This window comes from Rutilus rutilus, assembly GCF_951802725.1.
Source record: "Rutilus rutilus genome assembly, chromosome: 25".
In the NCBI taxonomy this organism is placed as follows: domain Eukaryota; kingdom Metazoa; phylum Chordata; class Actinopteri; order Cypriniformes; family Leuciscidae; genus Rutilus; species Rutilus rutilus.
This window is the reverse complement of record NC_140229.1, coordinates 24,769,663-24,794,938: the sequence shown is the minus strand read 5'-3', so window position 1 is coordinate 24,794,938 and position 25,276 is coordinate 24,769,663. Positions and strand designations below refer to the sequence as shown.

General features: G+C 36.9%; 1 protein-coding gene across 2 annotated transcripts in view; it reads right to left on the bottom strand.

Annotated features, from left to right (window-relative positions):
* Positions 1-3,331: 3,331 nt before the first annotated feature.
* Positions 3,332-25,276, bottom strand: part of il11ra (interleukin 11 receptor subunit alpha) — a 37,443-nt gene continuing 15,498 nt past the window's right edge. The window contains exons 2-13 of one of the 2 annotated variants that reach the window (XR_014626386.1): positions 22,086-22,182; positions 18,140-18,206; positions 17,513-17,673; positions 16,134-16,248; positions 15,158-15,327; positions 14,888-15,057; positions 13,263-13,410; positions 10,751-10,840; positions 9,460-9,559; positions 9,285-9,364; positions 4,964-6,553; positions 4,389-4,896 (exon numbers count right to left, since the gene is read on the bottom strand). Coding sequence is in view for 1 of the 2 variants with exons in the window: in XM_084401445.1 (XP_084257571.1) it covers positions 9,286-9,364; positions 9,460-9,559; positions 10,751-10,840; positions 13,263-13,410; positions 14,888-15,057; positions 15,158-15,327; positions 16,134-16,248; positions 17,513-17,673; positions 18,140-18,206; positions 22,086-22,182 (1,197 nt within the window). In the remaining variant the exon portion in view is untranslated. Of the gene's footprint in view, positions 6,554-9,284; positions 9,365-9,459; positions 9,560-10,750; positions 10,841-13,262; positions 13,411-14,887; positions 15,058-15,157; positions 15,328-16,133; positions 16,249-17,512; positions 17,674-18,139; positions 18,207-22,085; positions 22,183-25,276 lie in introns of both variants that reach the window. The other variant, XM_084401445.1, reaches the window with a different exon arrangement.

The following is a 25,276-nucleotide window of genomic DNA, read 5'->3' as shown; positions in this document are numbered from 1 at the left end:
TGATATGTAACAACATGAGGGTGAGTAAATGATGACCGAACAGAAGTTTAATTTTTGGGTGAACTATCCCTTTAAGGAATGTCATGGCAATAAACTATTAATTCATATTGAATGATTATACTTAATGAACACTATACAGCATCTAAATATGTCCATACTATTATGCTTTTTCAAATATTACCTTTCATGTAGTGTGTAATACCTGTTTGTGAATGTAAAAGGTCTGCAAAGAGCAAAGTGCAGGTATTGTCCAAAAAAAGTCTTATTTAGAATTACTGACAAATGTGCTTAAAGCTTCTTCACTGGCTCCCTACGAACAACTTTTTCTTTGACCCGCCCTCAAACACTGTAGCTGGGACTGGAAGAGTTTGGTTTGTGTTGTCGACATGTCAACCCATGGATGAGGACTTTCTCGAAGTGATACAGCAAAACCAACACCATTTTTACTTTTCATACCAGTGTGTATCAAACGCTGAGGAAGATCTGGAGCTGAAATTCAGATATAGTAATGGGCGTTTGGTTTCCAACACGCGTTGTAAGTGGTAGACCAATCACAATAGATGGGGCCCTCTGACCAATCAGAGCAGAGTAGACCAATCACAACAGAATGGGTCATCTGACCAATCAGAGCAGAGTAAACCAATCACAATAGACTGAGCCATCTGACCAATCAGAGCAGAGTAGGCCAATCACAACAGACTGAGCCATCTGACCAATCAGAGCAGAGTAGGCCAATCACAACAGACTGAGCCATCTGACCAATCAGAGCAGAGTAGGCCAATCACAACAGACTAGGGCTACACGTGGACGGCTATTTTCATAAACGGCCATTTCATCCCTTTCGTTTTCAAAAATAACATTGTGCACACGAACCTGTGTATATGCTGGCAAGAGCATGCCAAACTTGTAGGTGGCAAAATCTCAAAACCCACTTTAGCCAATCAGAATCCTATGGAAGCTTATTTCCGCCACAAAATAAAAAAATGTAAATGATAATTGCGACTTTTTATCTCACAATTGCGAGTTTACATCTCACAATTCTGACTTTATTTCTCAGAATTGCGAGATATAAAGTCAGAATTACGTGAAATAAAGTCAGAATTCTGACTTTTTTTTTCGCAATTGCGACTTTATATCACGCAATTCTGACATATTTTCTCAGAATTGTGAGATATAAACTCACAATTGTGAGATATAAAGTCCAATTCTAAGGGGGGAAAAAGACGGACTTTTTTTTTTTTACCTCAGAATATAGTTTATCTCACAATTCTGACTTTATATCATGCAATTCTGACTTTATATCTCCCAATTGCGTATTATAAAGTCAGAATTGCGTGATATAAAGTCGCAATTGCGAGAAAAAAAGTCAGAATTCTGACTTTATAACACGCAATTGCAACTTTATTTCACGCAATTCTGACTTTATATCTCAAAATTCTGAGAAATAAAGTCAGAATTGCGAGATGTAAACTCGCAATTGTGAGATAAAATGTCGCAATTATCTCTTAAAATGTTTTATTCTGTGGCGGAAACAAGCTTCCATAGAATCCCGAAAATAGTCACATTCTGTGACGTCGCTACCTAAAACTCAGTTTTTCTCAGTTTACATGCAAAGTTTTCCAAAATCTCCACTCTGGCCGGAGTTTTTAGAAAGAATCGTTTTCAGAGGAGAATTCTCCGTTTGCATGTAAACGAGGGGCACAACTGAAGGGAAATGTATCCGTTTTTCAAAATAACCATTTACGTGTAAACGGGGCCTAGTTCATCTGACCAATCAGAGCAGAGTAGACCAATCACAACAGACTGGGCCATCTGACCAATCAGAGCAGAGTAGACCAATCACAACAGACTGGGCCATCTGACCAATCAGAGCAGAGTAGACCAATCACAACAGACTGAGCCATCTGACCAATCAGAGCAGAGTAGGCCAATCACAACAGACTGAGCCATCTGACCAATCAGAGCAGAGTAGGCCAATCACAACAGACTGAGCCATCTGACCAATCAGAGCAGAGTAGACCAATCACAACAGACTGAGCCATCTGACCAATCAGAGCAGAGTAGACCAATCACAACAGACTGGGTCATCTGACCAATCAGAGCAGAGTAGACCAATCACAGCAGACTGGGTCATCTGACCAATCAGAGCAGAGTAGGCCAATCACAACAGACTGGGCCTTCTGACCAATCAGAGCAGAGTAGGCCAATCACAACAGACTGGGCCTTCTGACCAATCAGAGCAGAGTAGGCCAATCACAACAGACTGGGCCTTCTGACCAATCAGAGCAGAGTAGACCAATCACAACAGACTGGGCATTCTGACCAATCAGAGCAGAGTAGGCCAATCACAACAGACTGGGCCATCTGACCAATCAGAGCAGAGTAGGCCAATCACAACAGACTGGGCCTTCTGACCAATCAGAGCAGAGTAGGCCAATCACAACAGACTGGGCCTTCTGACCAATCAGAGCAGAGTAGGCCAATCACAACAGACTGGGCCTTCTGACCAATCAGAGCAGAGTAGGCCAATCACAACAGACTGGGCCATCTGACCAATCAGAGCAGCATATATGTATAATGTTAATGTATATATTTGTATAAGATCATGTATTTTATGAGAAAAATTATTATTATTTTCTGACCTTGGTTGCAAAACAAAATTAGGAACCTTTAAAATCTTTAATCTGAACATTAAAATCAGTGACAATGTTATGTTAAAGTACCCCTATCAATAATCACAGCCATTCAATAAATGTGTCGAAGATCAAGAGGAAAAAATAAAGGTAAATATTTCACTTTAACAGGAGTTTCACATTCCCTCAAACCCCTTTACAAAAAATACTTAGACATTCACTGTTGGTCTTATTTGTATCACACTGGCTTTATTCCAGCAGATAAAACTAAAAAGGTGCAGCAATTGACATTATTTAAAACACCATAATCAAGGTCTTAATATGCAGCATAAATGATTCAGAAGAACATGTAAATATTAGGACTATATGATTTAAAGTCAGTATAACATGTAAATCCCAACGGACTACAAATCGGCCACACTCAAATATTGGAGGTATATTATTTTACCAAAACCTTGGCCGAGTAACAGCAAGCTAATTTTGCTGGATAAACTCAATGAGCAACTAAATCCCTTGCCTGATTTTCATGATTCAATATTTGTAAATTGGTTGGAAGCGAGTTGCTGAATTTCCCTGTAGGAACAAACCGACAGTATCAGTGAAAAGATCTGTCACCGATCCATGACTGAAGTTCTTCTTCACTCAACTTCATGAACCTCCTGTCCTGAATATCACGAAATTAAGAAAATCATACATACTTTTTTCTTCACATAAAATACCTTTTATTTCACAAAAATATAAACAGGGGAATAATAAAACAGCTTATGTTGTACAGAAAAATATACTATATACATTTACTGTGGACGCCTTTGTGTTCGCCTTTCCCTCTTTAACAGGCAACAGTAGTCCATCTTACCAATACATCTGGATCTGACAGCATGCATGCAACATTATTAAAAAAGCAAACGGGAAATATACAGATTTTTCTCCAAGAACATCCTGCCAGGAACAGATGATTTCTCATCGATCGGCTTGTTTCCTTTGGTTCGGGTTTCTGGAATCGTGAATTTCTCTGAAGCGAGACTTGACGGTCAGTGTGGAGCGACTATAACCGCACGCCAGGCCAATAACACACCATTAATGAGCCACTTTACAGATGCAGTTATACGACGGAGGTCTAAAAATAAACACAAATCTGATATTTTCGGCCTGTTGTGGTGTTCGGACGCTTTGCTGAAGTGGTTCTCAACTGGTCACGACCCAGAGCTGCAACAAAACCATTTGCATATCGATTGCAATCAATTGTTTTAGTAAAAATCTGCACACTAGCAAAACTACACAGACATTAAACTGAGGCGGGAAAATCAATATGACCCCAGACTACATTAAATATGGGTTTATTTGTAATGAGGATAAACATAATTTGTGGGGCTCATTTTTAATGGCACCCGAGAGAACAGAAATGCTAATATTTTGTGGGCAGGTGCAGTTTATAGTTATATTAATACATTTCAATGTTTGATTTGAATCATTTTTGTTTACTTTGTATGATTTACAATTTGGTACTGCATTGGGCGCCGCATGAAGTCGGAAGCAAAACCAGTTGAGAACCACAGACTTTCCTGAATGCTGATAATCATCGTATATATCAAATAATAATTCAGTCTAGAATAACACTAAATCTATGTACTCTCAACTTTAACCGAAGCAGGGAAGGAAGAACATATGACAGACTAAACTTTAAACCAAGAGGTTGGCTAGTCTCAAATATGAATGACTGATAAAACCAAACACTTTTTTTTTTCTTTTTTTTTTACATATCTGCTCTTTTTGCATTGGAAAATGCTTTGCGCTGCATAGGTTGGAGATTTTAAAGGGTATATCATAACAGCACAGATCCCATAAGCCACTTTCAGTATAAATACTGCTGTTTTAAAAAATACACAAATCATCTTGCTGGTGGAAAGGAAACAGGCAAAAAAAAAAAAAAAAAAGGAACATGAATGCAGAGGTTACAAGCAAATGGTGCAAAAATGCATGAAGATATGTACAAAAAAAACATCTGGCAAACTTCTTCAGTTAATATTTATGCCGGGTTCAGACTAGATATTTATATGATAGTCACTGTGTCAGGTTATGCGATTTCCTAAATTCTTGTCGAGTCGTGGTCAGACTACACATTGCTTCCCAACCAATCATCGCCTACCGTCTTTAACAACGCGTGTGATGTCATTGAGGTGGAACTAGCGACCGACTTCTGGAAACAAGAGCGTAAACAACGGCCACCGTTAGCTTAATGCTAATTCCAGAACTCACCCAGTTTCTGAAGTGGCGAACGATAGCGCTTCAGAAACTGGGCGATATCTGGAATTAGCATTAAGCTAACGCACCGTCTCGAGGAAACATAAAGGCAGGAGTATTGTTGATATATAGTAACTCAACGAACCTTTATGCTAGTCTTTGGCTGTGTCCGAAATCGTCCCCTTTACCCTTAAACATGACACTATTTGAGGGAATCCGCCATTTTTAGTGTTGTCCGAAAGTATAGTTGTATGTTATCGAGTGCACTCATTCAATCCCATAATGCACCGCAGTAATGAGTGTACAACCTCAGCGGCTAGAGAATACCCATAATGCACTGTGAGTCGCAGTCTGTTGTCGTCCAATATGACACGCTATACAAGATGAAACGATCGATTCTTGCGTCCCGACGCCTGTTGTTGTTTACGAATCACCACGACACACTACGTCAAATGGATCGTGCCAAAATCATGTAGTCTGAACCCGGCATTAAAAGAAATGATCACAGTGACATCTTAACAAATATTTAAAAAATTGCCCTAGTTATTTTTAATTGGACAGGAATAACATTTTGAGATACTTGGTAACTTGGACAATGTTCATTATTTTTGTTTGTACCTCTATGAAGGATACGTATGCTAAAACCTTATAATTCAATAAAATCATACATTTTAAAAGAATTACAAAATAAACGCATGCATTGAGCTTTATGACACTGGAGAGCAATGTACAACAGAGCAGTATGCTGTGTAGAAACTATTATACAGTATAAGTGTATAACACATAATATAACTTTATAGATGAGCTACCATAGAATTTAATATCGCGGATATCTATTAGCTTCAACAGAAACAATCAGCTTTAATCACCTTACAAATGCGTATATGTGACATCGTAAGACTGATTTACATTCATGTCTCGATTCAATGCTTTTATAAAGGAAAAGTCAGAGAAATTAAACGCATTTATTGAAGGTCCTTTTTTTTTTTGTCGAACGCCAGCTCACCGAAAGTTTCGAATCGTTACTGGCGTAAACTTTCAAGACATGAACTCATGATGAAATGCATTTTTACGGGAGTTTATTACGTAGAACTTGAGGCTGGTTGGAAACTAACCAGACGAAAACAATCAACTGCAGATGATGCGTCCACCTGTCATTAACTTCGTTTCTTGTGAAGAGATTTCGCAGGAAGAAAGACAAAGCCGTCTTTGTGTCTCCAAAGAAAGTCCACCGCTGGAGTGCCAAGACTTTCCGTCTTCCAAAGATAGCAGCTGTCTAAAGGTCTTTTTCGCCAGATAAGTGAGTTTGAGGACTGAAACACTGACGAAGACACTTTCTCCATAATGCCCCGTGTGCTGCGCGCAAAGCCAAGCCTTTTCACAGCGTTCCGTGAGTCCCCGGTGGAGGATATCGGGAAGAAGGAATTACACAAAAATATGTTTTTCATTTGCTGTGAGCAGAAGAAAGCAAAGAGAGAAAGAAAGAAATCCTTGTGTTTTTCCATTGCGTTGTGCTACATTGTAGACTGTACATGTTCACAGTGGACGTCCCTCAGAGCTCTGCTGAGGGGAGAGGTGTATTGTGGGTAACGGAGTCTGTCAGCTGTGGTGGCAGTGGTGGCGGTTCCCTATACTGATGCCCTATGAGGGCTGAACTGGAGACGGACAACTTCTCAAATCTAGAGTTAAAACGAGAAAAGTAAAGATTTTTTAGAGCCTGATGAACAACAGCAACAAAATGCATGAAGCAACAAAATGCTCAGGTCAGTTATATATATATATATATATATATATATATATATTAGGGCTGTCAAAAGATTAATCGCGATTAATCGCATCCAAAATAAAAGTTTGTGTTTACATAATATATGTGTGTGTACGGTGTATAATTATTTTGTATATATCAATACACACACATGCATGTATATATTTAAGAAATATTTGCATACATATACTGTATATATTTATATATAATTTATATTATATATAAATATAATTTTTTTATATATAAATTACACATTTTTCTTAAATATATACAAGCATGTGTGTGTATTGATATATACAAAATAATTATACACAGTACACACACATATATTATGTAAACACAAACTTTTATTTTGGATGCGATTAATCTTTTGACAGCCCTAATATATATATATATAATGCTTTTAATGCTTAAATTAATGCTTTTATTCAGCAAGCATTCAATGAATTGATCAAATCTAAATTGATCAAATCTATTTAAAAAAAAATGTTTTTTTTAATGTATCACAAACATATTAAACAGCACAACTGTTTTCACCGTAGATAATAATACAAATTAATAGACTGATTTCTGAAGGATCACGTGACTGTGACTGGAGTAATGATGCTGACAATTTATTTCATTTTATTCACATTTTAAAATATATTCAAATAAAAACAGTTATTTTAAATTGTCATAATATTTCACAATACCGCTGTTTTTACTGTATTTTTGATAAAATAAACGCAGACTTGGTGAGTTTATGGAAGCTCATTTCTGCCATGGAATAAAAAAATATAAAAGGTCATTTTGACTTTTTATCTGAAAAAAATAATAAAAAAACTCGCAATTGTGAGAAAATTTTATTGCACGTTTATATCCCACAATTCTGACTTTTATTTTCACATATAAACTTGCATTTTTGAGGAAAAAAAAGTCAGAATTGTCAGATATAAACTCGTACAGTTACGAGAGAAAAAGTCAGAATTGTGAAATAAAAAAGTGGAAATGACTATTTTTATTTGATTTATAAGCTTCCATATAAGAGACTTCTTTCAAAAACAATTTAAAAAAATGAATGACCCCATAATTGGTAGCGTATTTTGTTGTATGTTTTGTATTTATATTTAATATTTTCTTAAAAATTCATAATTCATTTATCCACCCTCATAACTTTTTGAAACATGAATGCCGTTTTTTTTTTTTATTAAATAAATAAATAAATAAATAACAGCATGACTGGAATGACATGAGAGTGACTAAATAATGACATAATGTTCATTTTCATTGAAGTGTTAATCATTACACCATGTGAGAGAGTTTGGAAGATTACAGGCTAATCTAGAGCAGACATTTCTCATATTAATCATCGCATTTACATCTTTTCCCACTTGAGTCACAAATTTAGATCTGAAGACGTATGAAAAGACGCAAAGTCCAAAGTGAAATATGCTGTTTATGTCTTAGTCTTCAGTTTTTAGCATTACTAATTTACAACATTCAGAGCTCATATAAAGTAGACTACAAACTAGCTATTACTGTAAATGGACCATGTGCTACCTGCTCTATAATATTAATAATAATATCTATAATAATAATCAACATGCGGCCTTTTTCATAAAACACCAACAGAACCAGTTTCTGTAAATCATATGAAAGATCATTCCTTTGTAAATAGGAATTTCTATGATCTCATTCAGTTCAATGTGATTTGACCAATCACTGAGCTCCGCCCCCCGGATTTACGTTCAGATCGGATTGGTCCATTTCTACAATGCATTCACTATGATAATCTGAACTCTTTAGCTGCTATGGCCATTAATATGACATGAACTGATGTACTTTAAATGTAAGTTTCTCTCTTATGAACAACTTGGCAGAGATGTGATGCTAGAAAAATACAGAATCAGAGGTATTTGTCTCGACTTGTTTGTAAATTACTATCCCCAAACACGTTTCTCGCACAAGTCCTGCGGTCTATCTGCAAACCACATTAAAGAACAGTACAGAGAGAGAGAGAGAGAGAAAGAGAGAGAGAGAGGGAGAGAGGGAGAGAGGGAGAGAGAGAGAGAGAGAGAGAGAGAGAGAGAGAGAGAGAGAGAGAGAGAGAGAGAGAGAGAGAGAGAGAGAGAGAGAGAGAGAGAGAGAGATTTAAATGCAGCGGCTCAACAACAATAGCATACACAACACATAGAGCCCTTGTTGACGGAGATTTACTAACAATAAAACATTTCAAGTCGCTAATATTACTTACTCAAAATAATCGGGTTAAGCTATTTTTTGTTCAGTATGAAAACACTGATTTGGTTATAACTATGGCAAGCACTGTAGGTTCAGGAGTGACTATTATATTCTGTAAACACCTGAAACTATACATTAGGGGATTCACTCACACATTTATTATGTGCAGTGTGTATTTGGCGCTCCTTGAAGCTAAGGAAAAGTCAAGAAGAAGTATAGTTGGTTTTGTTGACTGCAGTCAACAGTTTGTTTTCTATGCAGTAAAAATGGAAGGCTGGACACTGATGATATACTCAACATAGTAACCATAAATGGATCGTTTTGCATGCAGTCTCTTCCAGACTGTTTAAACCGAGATGGGCCAATCGCCAGAACAGCAGACGCGAGGAATGTGAGAATGGAGACAGAAGTCTGAGCCAGCTTACTTTAGATCGGGATGGACTTCATCTTCACCATGGAAGTCAGTTCCTGTTTCTTCACATTGTCTTGTTTCCTTTGCCTCACCCTATAAAAGGAACAGTTCAGAGATCAATAAACGAACTGTCTTTGTCATATAGCTGCAGCCGATTGAAATATAGGTAAATGTAGCACAATTTTCACCATAGAAGCACGATGATAGTTAATAACACAGCCACCATGACCGATGCAAACAGCCCCAGCAGAACCAACAGACCGAGGCTTCCGCTGGAGTGTAATGAATCTAAGAAAAAAAAAAAAAAAAACACATGAAAAAAAAAAAAAAAAAAAACACATAAAATGAAACAACTCATAAAACTAAAAACACACACAAAAAAAACACAACAAAAACAACACACAGACATAACACAAAATCAAACACAACACACAAAACAAAAATCACAAAAAACACAAAACATAAAATGAAACAACACAAAACAAAGAAAAACATATACAAAACAACACCCAAAATAGAAGCAAACACACAAAACAAAAAACAAATACACAAAACAAAATTGTTTTTTGTTTTCACACAAAACGAAACACAAAAACACAACACAAAAAACAAACATAAAACAACAAAAAACATAAAACAAAACACTATGCACAAAAGAAAAAAAGAAAAACTAAATGCAAAACAAAAAAACAAACATACAACAAAACACAACGCACAAACATAAAATGAAACAAGACAACACACAAAACAATGCAAATTGAAAAATAAATAAATAATAATTAAGTGAAAAAGAAAATTTGATAAATATTGATGTTTATTGATTTGCTGGTATATTTTTTTACATAAATGTTACTGTGTATAACATTAGTACAACTAAAAATAAATTTGAAAAATATTAATAATTATAACAATAATGATTTCCTCCTTTTTCTTAAAAAGTGATTTCATTTAAAAAAAAATTTATTTGCCTTAAAACTGCTGTCCAAAACCATAAACTACATTATTATATTGCCATTTTTAGCAAAAAGTTTGTTTGAGTATTTTATAGGTCAAATATATTTACTTCATTCCAGCCTTGAGCTGATAAATATGACTCTTGCGATTGTACAGCATGTACACATGCTAGATGAGTAGTTATAATTAAACGGCCTGGAAACAGTTAGCTAATGAAGAGCAGAATGAGTCATGCTGGTGTCTGCCACATTACGGGAGCTTTGATTGGTCAAGGCCAGATGATGGGGAAAACTCCGCCCACCACAAACAAGACCAAACCATCTGGATAACATTTATGGGGTGAACAAAAAAAAAAAAAAATCTGGCAAAGAACTCAAATACATCTGATACTTTGTTAATCTGAGAATGCGTATAAAATTCCCTGCCAACACTTCTCAGTTACTGAGCAAAAAGATTATTTGTTGCAAAATGCATTTTTAACTAAATAAATAAAGCATATGGAGAATGAAACTGTAAAGCAAATACCTGGGGACTTGCCTGTTGTCCTCACAAGAGATGACAAATTGTCAAATGGATAGTTAAAATCTGGTTCCTCTGTTGGCTCTTCCCAAGGCTCTAAAATTGCAAAACAAATATAATTATATATATATTTATACTACTTCTGAATTATTCATGACCAGCTCCCCTCAAAAGTAATGTCAGAATAAGTTTTCCTCAACAGTTTTCCACTGACGATCCAAAGCTCATCATTTAATCTGCATTCATACAGTGGACAGCACACATTTTTACTGTCTGACAACAACCAGCGAGGGCAAAACTATATTATGTTGGTACTGTTCTTCCAGTACAGTAAGGCTGACACAGATAGACCGCTCCATTTCAGCACATGTTTCTACACAGCAAACCACAAGACATGTTTCATAAGGAGATCTGCTGAACATGAGTTGCCAACATCTAAATATAATTATCTTACTTTATTAGATTTATCAGAAAATCTGCCTTCGAACACAGTCTAATATCCTGATGAATAGCTGTGATATTATGTGATTTACACTATTATTGCATTAGTTATCTGAAAGATTTGATAGATGATGGGTTATATACGGTTTTGATTCATACATGCATTTTTTTTTGTGATTGGTTGTGTGGATCAAGAGTTAATTACACTGGAAAAAAAAAGAAAAGAAAAAAAGAAAATTTTACAGAAAATAACTAAATTTTTCTAGTACTTTTCTGTTATTTTAAATTATATTCAAAACTCTGTAAAATATACAAACAATTGAACTGTTAAACAGTTTATTAGTATATGGGTGGCTGATATCACTAGACTAGTTTATTTTGAATGTTCCTATGGTGTGACAAATGAAACATATAGAAATATTTGTAATTTGTGTGTGTGTGTGTGTGTGTGTGTGTGTGTGTGTGTGTGTGTGTGTGTGTGAGAGTGTACCTGTTTTTCTATCCCGGTGGGGACTTTAACCTGAATGCACACAGACTCATGGGGACTCGTGTCACTGTGGGGACCTAAATCGAGGTCCCCATGGGTACACAAGCTTGTAAATCATACAGAATGAGTTTTTTTGGAAATGTAAAAATGCAGAAAGTTTTCTGTGGGGGTTAGCAGGGGCGGGTCTACGTGGTGGCCAGGGGGGGCACCGGCCCCCCCTGAAATTCGATTGGCCACCCCAGGTGCCCCCCCTATAAGATGTCTTGTGATTGGTTCATTTTACGGCCAATCAGTTTATAGACTCTACTGAAGTTCGCGATTCAAAGAAGTGCAGCGCCAGAGAAACAACGGTCGCAAGTTGTGAGTAAGTAACCCATCTTAAGTACACAATGATGGCCTAAGACACGAAACAAGCGGTTTGTGTGAGAAAACGAACAGTATTTATATCGTTTTTTACCTCTTGTACACATCCGAGATCACGTCCGGCTCTTTCCGGAGCTTGCGCAGAAAGCCAGAACGCGCGCACACGTCACACACCAGGAAGCGCGCGCGCCCTCAGATCACTTGGATGTGGTTGTGTAGAGGTAAAAATGATATAAATATACTGCTCTTTTTCTCACACAAACCACTCGTTTCGTGTCTTAGGCCATCAATGTGTACTTACGATGGGGAATTGTTTAATTTGGACTTCACTGTGCATGCTCTTTGAGATAGTGATCATAGACCTGCATTATATGACTGACAGACAAGAACGGTTTGACCTAAAAATATCAAAATTGAAACTACTGCGGAAAAAAAAGACACCTACATCTTGAATGCCCTTAAACATACGTAAGCTAAAACATACCAAAATTTAATTTCAAAGTGAACCATCCCTTTAACTCTGAGTTACTCAGCTTTTTTGTAAATTAGTCTGAAAGAAATGCTGAATGAAACACTGATGTTTTGGCCAAACCATTTGAATTATTACAGTGGGGGGAATTTGTTTTTATTTTATTTTTTTATTATTATTATTTGAAAGAGATTGTGAATAAAACTACTGTATATTATAATGGCCAAACTAATTAAAAGAAAATAGTTGACATCGTTTCTGCTTCTGGGTTTTTAAAATGGCTCATTATTAAAATTGCTTTTATTTTATAAACTTGTTAGTTTTATGAAAACACAAAAAATAATAAACACTGGCTCTTAAATTTAACTTAATGGATGCAGGGATGAAAAAAATCTAAATTAATCAAAAATGTGCTTTATTACTACATTTGTTTACAAGTAACTTTATTCAAGTTAAAAAAAATAAATCAGTAGGATTTACGTAATATAGGCTACTGTAGAATTTAGCTTCTTTTTTTTTTTTTTGGTCACTGGCGGCCACCCCGTTTGGAGGCAGTGCCCCAGCATGGCCCCCCCACTGAAAATGCTCTAGACACGCCCCTGGTAAGGAGATAGAATATACAGTTTGTACAGTATAAAAAACATTAAGTCTATGGAGAGTCCCCACAAAGATAGTGAACCAGACATGTGTGCGTGTGTGTGTGTGTGGGTGCGTGTGTGTGTGTGTGCGCACGTGTGCGTGTGTGCGTGCATACTGACCGATCCAGGGCCGGGCCTCCACCACATGACTCCACTCACTCCACTGGCTGTGGTTGATCAGGGCGTCCTGAGCTCGGATCTGGATCTGATGAGTGTGACCCACCAGAGCATCCATGATCTTCAGACTCGTGTTCTCCTCCGTCTCCAGCTGAGGGATGATACACACACACACACACGTACACTTAACAAAGGACACTGAGTTCACTGACGCTGTTATGATGATCATAGAATTTAGTGACGAAAATGTGTATAAATGCTATTGTTCAAAATGTTGGAGTCGGTAAGATAAAAAAAAAATAAAAAAAAATAATGTTTAAAATATGTTTTATAAATGTAATTTATTCCTGTGATCAAAGCTGAATTTTCAGCATCATTACTCCAGTCTTCAGTGTCACATGATCCTTCAGAAATCATTCTAATATGATGTTGATGTTGAAAACAGTTGTGCTGCTTCATTTTTTTATGGAAGCTGTAACTTTCTTTTTTTCAGGATTCTTTGATGAATAGAAAGTTCAAAAGAACCACATTTATTAGAAATAGAAATGTTTTGTAACATTATAAATGTCTCTACTGTCACTTTTGATCAATTGAATGTTCTTTCGCCTTACACTAACCCCTAAACTAGCCCTAAACCATCACACAAAACTTCCTGCATTTTTACATGTTCAGAAAACATCACTTAGTGTGATTTATAAGATGTTTTCCTCATGGGGACCAAAGCATTTTCCCACAAGGACAAGGATTTAGGATATTGCCATCTTTGTGGGGGCAATTTGTCCCCATAATGTATGATTTACCAGGAGACAAACACGCACACACGCACACACGCACGCACGCACACACGCACACACGCACACACGCACACACACAGGGATCTAATGACAGCCAACATCTGGTTGTCTGATGAAAGGCCAAGCTGCATGGTGAAAGCAGATAAGATCAGCCCATGACTGTGGGGCTCTGAGATATGAGAGCAGTGTGTGTTATGTGTGTGTGAGTGAGTGAGTGAGTGAGTGAGAGTGAGAGAGAGAGTGTGTGTGTGTTTGTTTGTGTGTTTTTGTTTATATTACATTGTGGGAACCAAATGTCCCCACAAGGATAGTTAAACCTGAGATCACCTCCATTGTGGGGACCAGCCAGCGGTCCCCATGAGGGGAATGGGTAAATAAACATACTAAATTATATTTTTTTGAAAATGTAAAAATGCAGAAAGTGTTCTGTGATGGGTAGGGTTAGGGGTAGGGTTAGTGTAAGGGGACAGAACATACAGTTTGTACAGTATAAAAACCATTACGTCTATGGAGAGTCCCCACAAAGATGTGTGCGCCTGTTTGTGTGTGTGTGTGTGTGTGTGTGTGTGTGTGTGTGTGTGTATTCTTTTAACTTTAGATGTGTAAAAACAGAGTAATAAAACACTGTAACTGGTGTTGCGGGTTGTTCATGCTTATGATCATTTATATTTATTCATTGTTTCATTATTACAACATTCATTATTATTATTATTTGTATTATTATTATTATTATATTGCTACACACTTGACTAACCACAGAAGATATGATAGGATTGTCAGACAGTTATATCTACTGTGCTGATGTTCACTGTCGGCACTGTATCAGGTTCTCACCATTGACCAGAGGCTGGAGCCGATGGGCCGGTAGAGCAGTTGGAATGTTAAGGGAAAAGATGACAAGCTTTCAGCCGGCCAGGATGAAGGATAACTCCACTGGACCAATAACAGTGTGGGCTGACCTTTCAACGGAAGAACTCGAACATCCTCCGGAGGATCCGGTTTTACTGAAGCCACATAATAAAAGACATGAATTCTTATTATGCAGAGCAGAACAAAAGGAGGAAAAAGATTCTTATTTAAGAATAAGAAGGCATATAAACTTACAGAGTTCATGAGCATCTATTTGGAAAATGGTGGAGTTGGATCCCAGCGGGTTGATTTCGGTGATGTTTACCAGGACCTTCGAGTTGCTCCAGAACAGTGGGTCAGTAATTGTGCACTCATTCACACCAATGTGCTTCTGCTCGCAGGGTTCGACCCCTCGGCCTCTAACACTGTATAAAACAGCAGAAGTAACAGTGAAGGGAGTGAATCTCAAAAGGCTGCATTTATTTAATCCAAAAATACTTATTACAAATAAAATATTATTACAATTTAAAAGAACTGTTTTATATGTGAATATATTGTAAAATGTAATTTATTCCTGTGATCAAAGCTGAATTTGCCAGCATCATTACTCCAGTCTCCAGTGTCACATGATCCTTCAGAAATCATTCTGATATGATGATTTGATGATCAAGAAACATTTATGATTATTATTATTATCAATGTTGAAAACAGTTGAGCTGCTTCATATTTTAATTACTTCATTTATAGTAATAAATACATATACATTCTTTGAAAAAGTTGCTAATTAAAAGCATATTCATTTCTTATTATATATATATATACATACTGTACATATTAAATACATAAATAATATTTATATAATTAATAATTCGATTCAATTTACATTTATTTGTTGTAGCACAATACACATCGTTTCAAAGCAGCTCTGCATTACAATTTAGAGTGATCTGTTTGCAGAGGGAACTGTCTAAGTTATGTATTTCAGAAATGTGCATATACAAAAATCACATTTAGCTAAAAAAAAAAAAATAATAATAATTTAACAGTGTTAACAATAATTTAAGGCAGAAACAATGAGCTCATTGAAGTAATGAATACTTGTTTGTTAACAAATGATTGACATAGAAATTTGCAGAACTGGTGCATGTTGATAAGTATTATCAACATAATAATAATTATTATTATTATTATTATATATTATAATTTTATACAACACAAGATAAGACTGCACCTGTAGGAGGTTTTGTAGATTGTGGGCAGGTGTGTTGTCTTAGTTTGTACCCAGGAGCAGTAGATTTTCATATGACTCGGAATCTGGCAAGAAACACTGACGAAATGAGGCGGATCTAAAAAAAAAGAAGAAACCTAAAATATCTTATGGGATAAGTTTAGACACAATAAACTCTATCTGTGGACGCAATCCAAAACATCCAAACAGACAGACGACACAAGAGAACGGTTTATAGCGCATGCGCATGTTCAAGGACATGAGGGTTCGTAATACGATAGACTAAATGAACACACATGCAATCTCACCCTTCCTATCCGAAAACTGTGGAGCTATGATGTAGGGACTTCCTGTTAGCGGAAGTGCCCCGAGTTAAACAGAAAGGGCGTAGAACTGCACACTTTCTTTTTCAGCTCCCGGGGCACAGAGTGCTTCCGTTTTACTAGTACATTTCCTGGCTTTCCAAGGAATTGTCCTAGTACAGGCACTATTTCAGAGGCATCACGCAATCACGAGACGTAGCTGTCACCGTACCAACATTTCAGTCGTTTATACCATTAATTCTCAATATCAGATATGATCCTCGATATCAATTTCAACACCACAGCAAAAACTAATATGCTGCTGTGTTAAAGTGTAAAAGATTTACAATATATAACTATTCACAAATTAAAATAGTAGCATGTAACATCCAAGTTGTTTTAATTAAGTAAACATAATTATGGAAAAAGTTGAAGTAAAGATCATAGAAAGAAAGAAATAAAGTAAATAAATAGCTGTGGTTTTCTCTTAATTGTCTATTATCTGATTGATATAATATCTGCATAAACTTCAAATCATATATATATTCAAATCTTCAAATCTTGACAGTGTGTGTATATATATATATACACTTTCCCATTGAAGCACCCTTTTAGAGGCCTCAAGCACTTTATGCACTTCTTGGATATATGATCTGAGATGAAATGTGTAATGAGTCTAGAACCATGATTCAAAGTGTATCGGATCTGTTATGTTTATGTTGCTACAACACTTTTATTTGTGTAAGCCAACATCATTTTTAAAGACGAAATAATCAATGGAACTTAGTCGCGGTTCATGCCATATTTAATTTTATATGGATGAAAATTAGGATGTGAGGGATAAACCTTGTTGTACGGTGTTAGGGTTAGGAAGGAATGTCTTGGGTTCTGTACAAGTTAAGTTCAATCAAGAGCGTTTTTAGAAGAATGTTGATTGACACAGCAAATGATTTAGATTTAATCCTAAAAGCATAGATAGATATGGCCTGAGACCCTTTTTTTCATATATTTTATCAAATGATTCACATTGTGAGTCAAAACATGAAACAAGGGACTCTTGTATCTCTGAAGTTGACTTACGTCCCAGGCGTAGTTTGATGGACTGCAGTAAAGTTCCTCGTTCATCATGGCAGCTGTAGTTGCCTTCCATTGAGTGTGTGGTGTTCAGTAGTGCAAGCGAGCCCTCGTGTGTCTGCCACGTCGGTACTGAGCTCCCATTGAACCGCCATTCCACCGGAGACCTGACGACCCCATCCAAAACTCAAAGTCAACATCTCAGTCAAGAACCTTCACCTAGTTTCCTTGCAGACCTGTTTTAATCAAAGATATACCTACGACCAAATAACAGCTATCAACGCCAACTGGACCTACGTATCGCGTTACTCGTTTGTGTGTCTTGCAAATCTTATTTTTGGCAGCCGTATTCTCTTGGATAGCATCTTTTTTGGCGAGAAATATGATTTCTCAACAACTGCATTTATATGAAACATAAGGCTTGCCAAAATCTGAGGCTGGGGAATCAAACCCCCCCCCCCCCCCCATCCCACCCCCCTCTAAATAGCCTCAATGTGTCCAAACCCTATAAGGACTGGCCTCGTGCCCCTACAGAGGGTGGTTAAGCACACTATTATCACTCCTTACAGGAAAGCTTAGCTCTGGAGTCTGATGGATTTCTAGCAAAAACTTAATATAGACTGGAGTACGTACCCGCCATGTGAGCCTCCGCATGTGAGGGTGACCCTGGAGCCCAGTCCACCGAACTGGACGTCTGAAACTGAAAGCAGGAGACATGTGAGCTGTTCTATTCCTGTCAAGTGATTATGTTATCAACAAGCCAATAGCACTGGAATTTTGACGGTGTGTCGCGGCACACGGCCTGAAAAGTGAACCCTAAACATTTGGATCGCCTCCTGGTGGCTGGCTGCAGAATAGGTCATAAACCCTGCCCTTTTTTAACAAAAAAAATCCAATTACACTTTTTGAAATTTTGTAATAAAAGATGGTTTTTAGGTAGGTCACACTGAGGTATGTTCAAGTGTTCTTTTTTTTCCAATAAGTTTGGTTTTAGTTAGTTATTCGATGCTATAAAAACAGGGTGTAACATCATGATTGAGTCTGCGCGAGTTTAGGGGTCACCTTGATACCGCGGCAGACCCCGGCTCTATATGACATCATTAACAATGACCGTTTCAGGGATATTTTGGCTTCATTTTTCTACAGTGGAAGAAAGTGGAGACCCGCTGTCCGTCTTTTTTACAGTCTATGGTCGGAGCATTGGTGGTGTATGTTTTTTTTACTATAAACTATAAAATAAATACATTAAAATAAATAAATAAATAAATAAAGAGCATAAATATGGCTGTCGAATTTAGCATGTTAACACATGGAATTGATTAAATGCTTAAAAAAATATTTTTTTCATTGTCTTTGTAAGACTGGAAAAACTGGAAGACAGGGCAACTCTCTGAGAGAACAAAGGAAATTAACATTTGAACTCACTCTTGTGCACCATTCGTGACGCAAGTCTCACCTCAAATTCATCTTAATCTACATCTCTTTCCCTCTTCCCCCATTCCTTCTCTCTCATGCTGAGATCACCAAAATTCACCCAAGAATCTATATGGTTTAAATGTGAATAATTATCATACAGTATTTATTACACGTTTGGTATCTTTTGAAATGTCTCAGTGCGACTGGTCTCATCCCCAAAGAAGTAAACCAAAAGGTAATAAGGAATTTAAGAGTTTAGAGATAACTCGCACACAGAGGAGGGTGTGTCTTCCAGGCAAATGACATTCTGCTCCCAAAACGTGTAAACTCTGAATGCAAATTCACATTGTTAGCAAATGTTTCCATGTGAAAGAAGTTTCTGTCTATATAAAGAAATGCAACAAGAGGGCTTTGTAACTCAAATTAGCCCGTGATGCTGAGTGTATGCAAAACACTTCGCATCATGTATTTTATAATGTCAGGTTCTCATCTTCTCTCTTTATTCCAGAGCATTTGATGTTTTGTATTTATTATCTTTGAACTGATTATGAAATTGGCATGATACATTTACCTGACATAATAAATTGTTACATTTGATTTTATTCCGACTGACTCTGAAATTGTTTTCCCAAGTAGATTAAACGGATTCGTATGTTACCGCAAGTTTTGCGTCAGATTAGTGATGACTAATATTTGCCATTAATTCAAGTGTACTTGGTTTGCAAAGACAAGAAGTGAATTTCCGTTTAGGGCAGCAAAAGTGCTGCTTGACCAACCTAAATCTGGGTGTGTCGTACCTCTGTTTTAATTGAATGTTACTTTAGATAAGTGTATGTGGTAAATCACGGCATGGCCAATTCAAAGCTATTATAAGAGAAGTAAAGTTGGTTGATTTATCTGTAGTAGTGACCATACCTCTACTGAAGTAAAATTTACATTAAATTCAAGTGTATGCAATTCCATGGGGGCTATACCAAAGTATCTTTGATTGTGTAAACCAATCTCAGGTATATAGCATTTACCTCTTTTTAGTGAGCTTGTGAGACCCGCGTTTAAACCTAAGACGTGAGGACCTCTGAGTGGCATAGCTTCCTAATCTGAACAGGTAAAATATATATTATATATATTTTTAAATAAAATATATATATATATATATATATATAAAATATAATTAAAGAGTTAAATAGAACAATCAAATGTATTGCTAAACTATTATATAATTAACCAATAACCAATTGGCAATCTAACTTAAATTCGAGGTCATGATAAAATGGAGTCAGATATAAAATGGAGTCAGAAAAAAGCTTAAATGGAATTAAATTACTTTGCCACGCGGAAAGACAGTAACACGCAGAGACCTTCACCCGTCTTATTGGAAACCCCCATTTGGACCACTAAACGGGCTTACACTTTAATGCATTTATACATTTATTGAATTAATAACGTTCGTCATTCTTAGACATTTTACTGTGAACGCCAATAGAGCCGTGCAGGACAGCAGCAAATACACCTTTATGTAAGCTTACGTCCATAAAGTGGTGGGGAAAGTGTATTTATTTGATTTGTTGCAGTCTAAAGGGTCATCTAACCAAAGAACAATAACTATAAAGATAACTACAGTAGTCAACATTTGAAGTGGATCAAAAAAATTTCATCAAAGTTGTCCTAAGACAAAGACGGGTATAGTTCAAAATTCATGTATTAACTTTGATGAAAGGTTTTGATCCACTTCAAATGTTGACTACTGTATAACGCTAACTATATTAGCGTCCACACCAACGAACGATAACGGTCTGTTTATTCTAAGCTTGCGCTGCGGTTTCACAGTGTACAACGTCATTGAACATGTTTTTGCTCTTCTCGTTGCATTTACACAGCTTTAACCAGCAGATGTCTTCAGCATGCTGTGTTTTCAAGCTAGCGTAATCGAGCTAATAATCTAACAGTGAGTTTAGCTGACGTAGTCAATATAGAGGAATAAAAACAATACCTAGTCTTGTTCACCGCAACTTCAAAGGAAGCAAGACAATGTTATCGAAACGAGCGCTGGATACCTGAGGTAATACGTCACACCATTTATTCAAAGGGTATATGAACGATTGTTTTCCAAGCCAATTTACTTGAAAAGTGGCTTGACTTGTCAAACAGTGGTGGATTTTTCTGGACCTTGGCGATTAACTTCTCCGCAATGTCATCTGCCATTTTAAATGTGCGAGTGGCGAGCCCTTAAACTAGAATAGATTTTGATTGGCTGTCAGTGTTTTATAGTTCATCAACAGCTGTAAAAAAAATCACTCCGAAAGTGATCCCAACGATATCGTTTCTCTATATCGTTATAGCTGTGGTGTGAACTCTGCTATTCTTTAATATTGAGAACGATTTTTAGAACTATATCTTTATCGCTATCTTTATTGTTATCGTCCTTGGTGTAAACGGGCCTTAATAGTTGCTTCCCCCGAAATTTCACTGCTTCATACGGCCTAGCAGAGATTCTATAGCAGGAATCAAGGTGTTTACGTTACTGTGCTTTTCTGCCTAGTCAGAATTCAGTATTTATATCAGACATTTACTGCCAAGAGTTAAACAAAGAAAGGCAAACACACACGCGCACAGAGACACACACACTGGGAGTGGCGTCGTTCCAGTGGTCGGGGTTTTAACTGCGCTCAAGAAACGCTCGTGCTCAATGTCGGCTTTCAGGAAATATTGGCAAAAGCATATTATTTGAAATCCCACCACATTTCTCAAATTTCTCCCTCTCTGGCCAGCTAAATAGCAGCCATAACACACACACACACACACACACACACACACACACACACACGCAAACCAGAGTGGCTAACATTAATTGAGCAATTCATATGTAGGGCAATGGAGACTGGGAGTTTTAAACAAAGATGTTTATTGTTCTAAAGAACAAGGCCATAGCTATGTTCCTGGTATGGATTAAAATGAAATTTTCACATGATGAATCTTTTTGCTATCTGGAGTAGTTGTACAGTATAATTTCACCCTGCTTTGACTAAACGAAGACACGCTACAAAGACTTTTGACCAATTCCATATGCAGGAACACAAATCCAAATACTAGCAGCAACCAAATCCAAATGCTAATGTGACTAGCTATCCTGATGCACTTCGGCTCAAATAAAAGCAATCCGTACCTTCATTGGTCCATATCTCTGATTTGACGTGGTCAGAGAAGAGGATGATGATTCCAGTGACTATTAGATCGCCAAGGCATGACACTAAACCGGGCATCTGTGAGGGAAGGGGGGAAAAAAAACAACAGTTTAGGCTATCATCCTGTGTAAAACGTCCACCTGCTTAGCAACCATCAAGGCTGTGAAACAAAATAACATTTAACCGCTCTAATTTTGATATAGGCAAACAAGACACCATAGCAATACGTGCGTGACCATCTGATATTTCTGTATAAACAGCACAGACAATCAACATCACTGCAAAGCGGTGTTGCCATGGATGATGGTCGGTTTTAACAGTTCTTCAGAATTCTGGGAACTTATTTGGCTAAGTATATTCACAATAACTAACTGTCGAGGACATTCTGGGTTATGACGTCAAATGAAAAGGGCCCGCTATCTGAAAAACGGCCCAAAGGAGCCTTGTGTCAACAGACTGTAAACATTTTAAACAAATACTGTAACTGACAGGACACATCTGTCATGTATGCGGTTGGGATTTGCCTGGCAGGTATTGTTTTATGAAAAACGGATGCATCTAAAGCGTAAAGGAAAAGCAAAGTAAATGCAGGAAATATCTTCACATTCCAACAGCTGAGGTCATTAAACCTCACAACAAGACTCAGGGGAGTTTATTAATTCATTAATGGCAGAAAATGATTTCCAAACGGAAGTGATAAACAGAAATTATGACCGTATGACTTATTTTTGGGAAACTTAAATTTCAACAAACTACACAATTAGGGAGCAAAAACAAGTAGAGCGGAAAATAAGTAAATTAAATAATAATAACATTTATTTTAAAAAAAATTTGCGGAATGCATTATAAAAAATATTTTTTTGTTGGAGTGATGATAATAGAAAACGTAAATCCGAAGCAGACAGTTTACAGTTGGGTTTAAATTTAAGGTATCTTGCTTTGAGAATGTGGTATTTAGCATCATACAAAAGACATTTAAGAGATCATCTAGCTCCATATTGCCAGAAAAATCACAGTGAAATTGTACATTAATAACAAATTAAACACACAAACAAACAAAATGGACACTGAAATGTCCAATTTACTGAAAGTTACAGTACACACTGAAATAAGCGCTGTGAAAGATTTTTACTTCCATGTTTATTTTACTTCAGGGCATCACCTTACCATATTTGGATAGGGCTTCAGACAGAACATTAACTTGTTAATAAAATCACATTGTCTTGGCTCGCACATGTATGACGCATCAGACCGCTGTCAGTTTGGAAAACTGATGTTCTAAAACCACAATGTGTGCTGATATCCACAGAAGAAAAACAAACAAAGACACCGTTAAACCACTGGGCTTCCCAGTAAGAACCATGGAACCAAATTTATCTGGGGTCTTTCCTGCTACTTCCGCTAAATGTGAGAAAACCATAGGGTTGTGCGATATGTATCATCTACGATAATATCCCTAATGTTTGTTTTAATGATATGCAGCCGGCATTATCGAGAATGTCAGTCGCTTTACAAGAACCGAACAAACACACTTTCAGTTCATGACGTAGTCTGGCCATTTTTCCCTCCTTGGGTTTAGTCTTGTATCAAATGATTAATGATAGCAATTGTCACACAAGAGTGCTCTTACTGAATACCAGCACACATTTCATGAATGATTCAATGACCAAATGAATCAGCCCTTTGAATAAATGACACAGCCAAATAGATATAGTACAGTATAGTAATACAATAAACTTCAGAAGATCTAAGAACTGGATTCACTGAAGTTTGTGGCATTACATTTATTAGATATTCAAAGACTTGTTTAATTCAAATAAATCCGTATTTGCTGAATGTCATAATGTCTTAGTCCAAGAATGAACACTTAACCAACTATTTAGCCCATAGGCTTCGTCCTTATTATCGTTATCATTGTCAACTTCTTGAGCATCATGGGAGAGCAGACGGGTCAGAGAAACCGTCAGGATTTTGTCATCATTCTTGGCAGCAGTAACCCAGAAGCCTGATTGTAGAAGATTATATGTACTAGTAATCAACAGACACATATTTTAGTGAAAACGACACAATCCTCCACAGTAAATCAGTTTTCAGAGGGGAAAAGTAAGACTAAAACTCACAGAGCAGTAAAAACATCCTTGATTTTTATTTCAATATGGTTTAGCCATCATTAGCATCTGACATCTCTTGCTAATTCAGAATATATGAATTTTCCTCAGTGCATCAGAACAGTTTGACTTCTCAAAACCGCAGGCTGAAGTTGTTCCCATTAGTTTTATGCTACTTTATTGCAGGACTGCACCAATCTGCAATGCTTTTCCCTCACTGCTAATCTAAAACACAGGCTTATAATGCCTTGCAATTATCCTATTATGCTTTTTCAGATTGTATATTTCATGCACTGTGTAATAGCTGTTTGTGAATGTAAAAAGTCTGCGATGGTTTAAAGATCGCAATTATTGTTTCCCCAAAGAAAGAAGTGATTCTGAACTTACTTCTTGCTCTACGTAGGTTTGTAACACATTTGCATAATGCCAGCCTGTGGTCTTCATTGGCTGAATGTGAACAACGTCTACTTTAACTCTCAAACACTGTAGTTGTTGCTGAGACTGAAAGAGTTTGGTTCATGTTGTTGTCATGTCAAGAAGACGCTGTTTTCTGTGCTGCAAAATCAACTTCCAAAGGATGAGGACACGTGCTAAAATTGAAACGGTAAAACCTATGTCATGGTTACTGTTTGTATTCAAGTGCTGAGGAAGATTGAAATTCAAATATGGTAAGGAGTGTTTGGTTTCTGACACATGCTGTAAATGGAAGACCAATCACTGCAGACTGGGCGATCTGACCAATCAGAGCAGAGTATACCTATCACAACAGACTGGGCAATCTGACCAATCAGAGCAGAGTATAACAATCACAACAGAATTGGCTATCTGACCAATCAGAGCAGAGTAAACCAATCACAACAGACAGCGATCTGACCAATCAGAGCAGAGTAGACCAATCACAACAGACAGTGATCTGACCAATCAGAGCAGAGTATACCAATCACAACAGAATTGGCCATCTGACCAATCAGAGCAGAGTATACCAATCACAACATAATGGGCCATCTGACAAATCAGAGAAGAGTAGACCAATCACAACAGACTGAGCGATCTGACCAATCAGA